Source organism: Empidonax traillii, unplaced genomic scaffold, assembly GCF_003031625.1.
Source record: "Empidonax traillii isolate 1590-97213 ecotype Southwest subspecies unplaced genomic scaffold, ASM303162v1 scaffold3257:size14028, whole genome shotgun sequence".
Taxonomy (NCBI): Eukaryota; Metazoa; Chordata; class Aves; order Passeriformes; family Tyrannidae; genus Empidonax; species Empidonax traillii.
In genome coordinates, this window is record NW_020958450.1 from 4,910 (window position 1) to 13,116 (window position 8,207).

The following is an 8,207-nucleotide window of genomic DNA, read 5'->3' on the forward strand; positions in this document are numbered from 1 at the left end:
TTGGGTGGAAGATCCTTTCCTCAGTGTGTTGCTGGCACCTGCAGCTGACAGGAGGAGGCTCCCTCTGACTGTGCTGCTCATGCTCCCACTGAGCCAGGGGAAGGCACAGGAACTGGAAGTGCCTGTTTTTGTGGATCCAAACCTTTTCCCAACTGGAGACTTCCCACTTAAGAGCTGGTGTAGTGGAAAAACAACTGGCACGGGCTGGAAGCTTTCAGAGACACACCGAGCATCGACTCCAGGAGTGCTTCCCAACCAAACCTTCCTGCTTCAGCATGCAGGGCTTTGGGGCCCTCCTGCTGGAACAATAACTGGGTAGTCCCTGCTTCTTTTCTCCTCCCTCCTTGCCCAGTCCCTTTAAGCAATCCCTTTGGCACAGGAATCACTGCTGGAAGACAAAGCCAAGTGAAAACCCTTCATTCACCTCCCACCCTGCGGGAGCAGCCCCAGAGAGAGCCCGACCTGTTTTGCTGACAGGGACCTGCTGGAAAATGGGGCTTTCACGGTATTTCCACGAGTTTTTGGCATTCCCAAGCCAAAGCCACGCTCTGGGCAGGGAGAACTCCCTCCAGACACACAATAGAAATAAAAACTCCTCATATCACGACATGAGCAGGAGCTGGAAGGTTTGGATGAACACTCCTCACCCTGTGTCCTCAGCAGGAGCGGTGACACCCAAGGGATGATGGCACTTGTGTTTGTAGAGGTGGCAGGGTTGGACCAGCTGGAAAGCAGTAAATCTAAAAACCATACTGGCTGTTGTTCCATGAACTCCTTCCAGCCACGTGCTGGTGTTGGGGATGTTCTAGGAGAGGATTTGGGGTTGGATTTAGTGGGGGATGAGCTGAAATTCACCTTTTTGGGCCGTGTTTTGTAACCAACAGGGCGATCACGTGGTGCTTGGTGTCCTTCGGAGGCGGCGCGGGGGTCTCGGCACCCACCTGAGCCCCATCTCCCTGGCCACAGCCATGGATTTCCCTCAGCACAGCAAACAGGTGCTGGAGCAGCTGAACCAGCAGCGGCAGCTGGGCCTGCTCTGCGACTGCACCTTCGTGGTGGACGGCATCGACTTCAAGGCCCACAAGGCCGTGCTGGCCGCCTGCAGCGAGTACTTCAGGATGCTCTTCGTGGACCAGAAGGACGTGGTGCACCTGGACATCAGCAACGCCGCAGGTGTGCCGGGGATTCCATCCGGAGTCCCGTAAAGGCTCCTCACCTTGTTGTTCCGGGCACTCTGGGGGCGAGAGCTCAGTTCTGGGTGTGTCTCCTCCCCTGCAGGCCTGGGCCAGGTTCTGGAGTTCATGTACACGGCTAAGCTGAGCCTCAGCCCCGACAATGTGGAGGATGTGTTGGCCGTGGCGGGTTTCCTGCAGATGCAGGAGGTTGTCAGCGCTTGCAATGCTCTCAAATCCCTCTCCGTGCCCCCGGAAGATCCCCCTGGGAGCCAGCAGTCCCCTGGGATTGGTACGTACCCTCCTGCTGCCCCTCATCCAGGGACGCCCAGGATTTATCCACTTGTGCTTCATCCAACCCCAAATTTATCCATTCTAAAATGAATCCATTCCTGCCGCCTGGCCGCCATCCAAACCCACATCCTGGGTGTGTCCGGTGTGCCTGGGTGGGGTTGGATCCCCTTGTGCAGCACCAGCAGTTGAAGAATTGCTGCTTCCGTGAGTTTTGTGGGATTTGGGAATCGGCAGGAGCTGGATAGCTTTGCTGATCTTCCCTCACAGGAGCAGACAAGGCCGTGCCTGATGACAAGACCTCAGTGGCAGAAGCACTGGGGGACCTCGACAAAGTCCAAGCAGCTCCTCCTGATGCCGAGGGGAAGGAGGAGAAGCCGACGGCTGCGGCACAGCCCGAGGTGCCAGCAGAGCAACCGCCTGGCCAGGAAGGTGAGTCACCAAGGGATGGCATCCCAAATCCCACTGACACCCCTGGCACACCCCGTCCTGACACCCTTGCTTGTAGGGACAGAATCCGCCATCCAGGAGGGCCCCAAGGCTGAAATTCCCGGCCTCCCGCAGCCGTCGGAGAGTGTGGTGGGCAGTGGAAGCCCCACGGCGAGGGATGGCACTGGAACAGGAGGTGTGTTGGTGAGCAGGGCTGGGACAAATCCCTAATTTCCCTTGGAATTATTTGTGCTAGTGTGGGTTTTGCCATGCACACGCTGCATGGCACAGAGCTCCCGGGAGCAGCTTTCCTGGAGCAGAGTGAGGAGAGTTGGGAAAAAGCTCTTCTGTCTGCACAGGCTTTTGGAATTTAGGGTTAATCCCTTGCAAATCCAAAATATTCCAGGCAAAGGAGGCAATGGATAAGCTTTCAAGTCCCTTCCAACCCAAATCTCTTTGATTTCCATGAGGTCCAATCCCAGTCTCCTGAAGTTGGGAAATACAGGTGGGTTTTGTGTCTCTGCTGCTCCTCCCAACCTTCAGCATCCCCGTTTTCTGCCTTCCTGCAGAGATGAAGCTGGAAAGGAAGGAGGACGAGGGGGAGGTGATGGTGGAGGAGGAGGACGAGGCTAAAATCCCCGAGGAAGAGCCGCCCCAGGTGGAAAATGGAGAGAACGCCGAGGATAACGAGTCGGGGAGCACGGATTCCGGGCAGGAAAACTCGGGAGAGCCCCGGCTGCTGCGCTCCGGGACCTACAGCGACCGCACCGAGTCCAAGGCCTACGGCTCCGTCACGCACAAGTGCGAGGTGAGGCCGGCACGGCTCCGGGTGCCGCCACGAGCACGGGGACACCACGGTGACAGTGCCCGTCTGTCCCTGCCAGGACTGCGGGAAGGAGTTCACCCACACCGGCAACTTCAAGCGGCACATCCGGATCCACACCGGGGAGAAGCCCTTCTCGTGCAGGGAGTGCAGCAAGGCCTTCTCCGACCCGGCCGCCTGCAAGGCCCACGAGAAGACACACAGGTACGGGGAGGAGGGCGCCTGGAAAACGTGGGATCCTTCGGAAATGGGTGGCTGTGTTGGGCTGTCCAGGAGGAGAGTTGTCCTTCTGCCCCAGTCCTTCCCTTTCATGGTGGCTTGTGGGCTTCCCATCCCCAGTTGGTTCAAGGTTGGATGGGGCTTGGAACAGCCTGGTCTAGAGGAGGGTTTGGTTTAGTGGGAACAACCTGGTCTAGAGGAGGGTTTGGTTTAGTGGGAACAACCTGGTCTAGTAGAACAAGGATGAGCTTTTAAGGTCCCCCCAGCCCGCTGAAGCCCTACGGCTGCGAGGAGTGCGGGAAGAGCTACCGGCTCATCAGCCTCCTGAACCTGCACAAGAAGCGGCACACGGGGGAGGCCAAGTACCGCTGCGAGGACTGCGGGAAGCTCTTCACCACCTCGGGCAACCTCAAGAGGCACCAGCTGGTCCACAGCGGGGAGAAGCCCTACCAGTGCGATTACTGCGGGCGCTCCTTCTCCGACCCCACCTCCAAGATGCGGCACCTGGAGACCCACGACACCGACAAGGAGCACAAGTGTCCCCACTGCGACAAGAAGTTCAACCAGGTGTGCTGGGGGCAGGGGGAAAGAGAGGAGGGTTTATCTGTGGGGTGCAATTTGGGGGGCCCAGGAGGCCTTTCACAAGGGAAGCTTATCCATGGGGTGCAGATGGGGGATCCTGGAGTTGTCCTGAAGGGGTGGTTTATGTATGGGGTGCAGTTGGGAGGTCCCAGAGTTCACCCCAAAAGGGATCCACAGGGACTGGGGTCACCCCAGAGGCAGGTGGTGTGATTTGGGACTCTCTGCATCCTGTTCTCTGTCCTCAGGTGGGGAATTTGAAGGCTCACCTGAAGATCCACATTGCGGATGGGCCCCTGAAGTGTCGGGAATGTGGGAAGCAGTTCACCACGTCAGGTAGCACAGGGATGGGGGTTTGGGTGGTCTGGAGGGGACAGGGAATGCTATGGGGGAGGATCAGAGGCCGAGGAAGGATTTCATCCCAGGTTTAAACCTCTCCCTGTGGCTGTGCTGTGTGAATTCCTGGTGTTCCCCATGGGGTCACACCCTGGGAAGGATCCAGACTTCAGGGATGGGGATGCCCCCTTCCATCTCCTCTCAATCCGCTGCGGAGCCAGAGGGTTGGGATGATCCCAGTGGACTCTCCTGATCCCCTCAAACACTGGGTGCTTGTCCTGGCTGTCCCCACTGCCACGATCCTGTGCAACCACTTCCCTCGATCCCTGTGCGGTCCCCGCTCCCTAAACAGCAACAAGGCTTTCCTGAGGAGTGCTGGGAAGGGAGAAAGAGGGTGGGAGGGTCCTGGGTCCTGCAGCTGAGCCCACCCTGCTCACAGGGAACCTGAAGCGCCACCTGCGGATCCACAGCGGGGAGAAGCCCTACGTGTGCGTGCACTGCCAGCGCCAGTTCGCCGACCCCGGCGCGCTGCAGCGCCACGTCCGCATCCACACCGGTACCGCTCCCCCAGACACCCCCGACACCCCTCCTTCCCTGCCCTCACACACTGCCCTTCCCTCACGCTCCCCCCACACCTCTGCCCTGGCCGTTCTCCCCAGGAGAGAAGCCGTGCCAGTGCTTGATCTGCGGGAAGGCCTTCACACAGGCGAGCTCCCTGATCGCCCACGTGCGCCAGCACACCGGGGAGAAGCCCTACGTGTGCGAGCGCTGCGGGAAGAGGTGAGGATCCACCTCGGGATTGCCAGGATGGGCATGCCTGCCCTCGCCCTCCATGCCCGGGAGGGTGGTTGGAGGTGCCGGGGCTCGGTGTAACTGGAGGGGTCGCTCCCAAAGGTTTGTCCAGTCGAGCCAGCTGGCCAACCACATCCGTCACCACGACAACATCCGGCCCCACAAGTGCACCGTCTGCAACAAGGCCTTCGTCAACGTGGGTGACCTCTCCAAGCACATCATCATCCACACCGGTGGGTGCCACTGGAACAACCTGACTGAGCCTCCCAGAACCCCAAACCGCCCCCAGGTCACCCCTCAATCTCTGCCCCCCCCCCCAGGGGAGAAGCCGTTCCTGTGTGACAAATGTGGCCGGGGCTTCAACCGGGTGGACAACCTGCGCTCCCACGTGAAGACGGTGCACCAGGGCAAGGCCGGCATCAAAATCCTGGAGCCCGAGGAAGGCGACGAGGTCAACATCGTCACCGTGGCGTCCGATGACATGGTGACATTGGCCACCGAGGCTCTGGCTGCCACCGCCGTCACGCAGCTCACGGGTGAGCTGGGCGGCCCACGGGGGTCCCCGAACGGGGGTTTATCCAGGGGGAGCAGTTGGGGGTCCTCAGAGCCATCCCAGGAGGGAAAGTTACCCATGGGGTGCAGCTGGGGGGGTCCTGGGGCTGTCCCAAAACAGGTTCATTTATGGGGGTGCAGCTTGGGGGTCCCAGGAGCCACCCTAAAATGGGAAACTTATCCACGGAGTGTGGCTTGGAGGATCCCAGAACTGTCCCAAAAGGGAGGTGGATTCCTAAGGGGCAGCTTGGGGTTCCAAGAGACACCCCAAAAGGGAGAACTTTTTCCACTAGGGGCATTTTAGGGGTCCTTGAAGCCCTTCCACAGGGAAAACTTACCCACTGGGAGCAGCTTGGGCGTCCTGGGGCTGCTCTGGAAGGGAGGTTTATCCCTGGGGTGCAGCTTGGGGGTCTTGGAGCTGTCCCAAAAGGCGGGTTTATCTACGGGGTGCATCTCGGAGGAGGTTTATCCAAGGAAGGGCCCAACATCCTGAGGCTGGGAAAGCACATCCCAGGGGAGCCCTTCCCAAGGAGCAGCCCCAGGGAGGGGGGTCCTGCCCAGGAGGGACCCCCAAACCCGGACCCCTCATCCCGCAGTGGTGCCCGTGGCGACCGCGGTGACGGCGGATGAGACTGAGGCACTCAAGGCCGAGATCACCAAGGCGGTGAAGCAGGTGCAGGAGGCAGGTGAGCCTGGGAATACCGGGAATGGGACAGCGGGAATGGGAACAGCAGGAATGGGACAGCAGGAACGGGACAGCAGGAATGGGACAGGACGAATGGGACAGTGGGAATGGGACAACGGGAATGGGTCAGGATGAATGGGAACAGCAGGAATGGGACAGCGGGAACAGGACAGCAGGAATGGGACAGTGGGAATGGGAACAGCGGGAATGGGACAGTGGGAATGGGACAGTGGGAATGGGACAGTGGGAATGGGACAGTGGGAAAGGGAACAGCGGGAATGGGACAGTGGGAATGGGAACAGCGGGAATGGGACAGCGGGAATGGGACAGCGGGAATTGGACACTGGGAATGGGACAGTGGGAATGGGACAGCGGGAATGCACTCACTCCCCTCCCTAGTTGTAATTCCTCCATTAACTATAATTATTTAAAATAAAATATAAACCCCCAAATTGATATTAAAAAAATTAAAACATAAAATGTATTACTAAAAAATACCTATAAATTATATAAACTATTAAAATTATATATAAATATATATAAATATTTAAATAAAATATAAAATATGAATTTTATAAAATATATAACAAAAATAAATATTTATAAAAATGCATATAAAATATATGAAAAATATAAAAAATTATATATAAAATAGATATAAATAAAATATATAAAATATATAAAATTATACATATAAAATATATAATACATATAAATAAAATATATCAAAATACATATAGAATAGCTATAAATAAAATATAAAATAAATTATGTCAACATATAAATAAAATATATAACATATAAAATGTATAAAAATAGATATAAATAAAATATAACATCTATAATATGTATTAACATAGATATAAATAAAATATAAAATATATTTAATATATTTAATATATAACATTATATATATGAAATACATATGTAAAATAGATATAATAATCTAACACAAGCATAAAATATATATAAAATATAAAGTATATAATAAAATGATTAAAATATAGGTTAAAGCTAAATTATAATTATTAAATTATATAATATAAAGTTTATATTACAGTATGGAATTTATATTACAAAATATTAATAATATTGAATTATTAATATTAATAATAATTAGTAGAAAATGTGGCATTAAAGGAAAGCAGCAAATAAGAATGAACATCTGTAAGTTCATTATAAAAGGACAGGAGCTGGGCGGTCAGTGCAGGGCACACCCTGCGGGGTCCCTGGTGGGTGCATTGTGGGTGCTTTGTGTGTGTCCCACAGACCCCCCCACGCAGATCCTGTATGGGTGGGTCACTGTGTGTGTGTCCCACAGACCCCCCCACTCAGATCCTGTACGGATGGGTCACTGTGTGTGTGTGTCCCACAGACCCCACCACGCAGATCCTGTGCGGGTGGGTCACTGTGTGTGTCCCACAGACCCCCCCACACAGATCCTGTATGGGTGGGTCACTGTTTGTGTCCCACAGACCCCACCACGCAGATCCTGTGCGGGTGGGTCACTGTTTGTGTCCCACAGACCCCACCACGCAGATCCTGTGCGGGTGGGTCACTGTTTGTGTCCCACAGACCCCACCACGCAGATCCTGTACGCCTGTGACTCGTGTGGGGACAAGTTCTCGGACGCCAGCAGCCTGGCGCAGCACGTGCGCATCCACACCGCGCAGGCGCTCGTCATGTTCCAGGCCGACGCCGACTTCTACCAGCCCTACGGCTCCTCCTGGCCCCCCGAGCAGGTCCTGCCCGCGGGGGAGCTGCTGTTCCGCCCCCGGGACGGGCCCCCCGAGCCGCCCCCCGCGCCCCCCGCCGAGGAGCAGCCGCCCCCCGAGTGACCCCCCGGCTTTATTTAAGGCGCAGCCCGGCCGCGCTGTGCAGACGGGATTGCTGGAAGGACAGAGATGGAATAAATGGCAGTATTTTCTAACGCTGATGGTCGGGGACGGGCGCCCCCCTCTCCCAGGTGATGTTTTGGGGGTCTGGTGGAGCTGGAGCCCCAGGGGGAATGGAATTCATCCCATCACTAATGGGCAGTTCACAGAAAGTGGGGGTAAATGGGATGGTAACGGTAAAAGGGGGTCTAGGGGGGATTCTGGGGTAAAGCCCTGGGTGACCCTCCCACTGCTGCCCCCTCAGGGAGGGGGGGGGGAACAGGGGAGAGTTTGTTTTGGGATAAAAAGTGGACAGAGACTGTCCTGCCCCCCCTGGGCTCTGGGCACTCAGGCAGGGACACCCCCCAAGGACCCTCAGCTGGGAATGGGGGCAGGGGGCTGTGTGTCCATCCACGTCTGTCCCTGTCACCCACCCGGCTTTGGGGGGTCTGGGG

The 8,207-nt window shown here is 55.7% G+C and overlaps 1 protein-coding gene across 1 annotated transcript; it reads left to right on the plus strand.

Annotated features, from left to right (window-relative positions):
• Positions 1–931: 931 nt before the first annotated feature.
• Positions 932–7,732, plus strand: ZBTB17 (zinc finger and BTB domain containing 17). The gene is made up of 14 exons (XM_027910352.1): positions 932–1,173; positions 1,279–1,464; positions 1,734–1,895; positions 1,972–2,088; positions 2,462–2,700; positions 2,777–2,919; positions 3,201–3,501; positions 3,762–3,849; positions 4,289–4,405; positions 4,509–4,629; positions 4,744–4,874; positions 4,962–5,177; positions 5,790–5,879; positions 7,454–7,732. The coding sequence occupies exons 1-14, from the start codon at positions 969–971 to the stop codon at positions 7,714–7,716; spliced, it is 2,379 nt and encodes a 792-aa protein (XP_027766153.1). The 5' UTR covers positions 932–968; the 3' UTR covers positions 7,717–7,732.
• The last annotated feature ends 475 nt before the right edge of the window (positions 7,733–8,207 follow it).

Coding starts and splice junctions, on each gene's coding strand:
- ZBTB17 (XM_027910352.1), top strand. CDS start 969: ATGGATTTCCCTCAGCACAGCAAACAGGTGCTGGAGCAGCTGAACCAG. Junction 2,920..3,200: donor GCCCACGAGAAGACACACAG/GTACGGGGAGGA, acceptor AGGTCCCCCCAG/CCCGCTGAAGCCCTACGGCT. Junction 4,875..4,961: donor GCACATCATCATCCACACCG/GTGGGTGCCACT, acceptor CCCCCCCCCCAG/GGGAGAAGCCGTTCCTGTGT.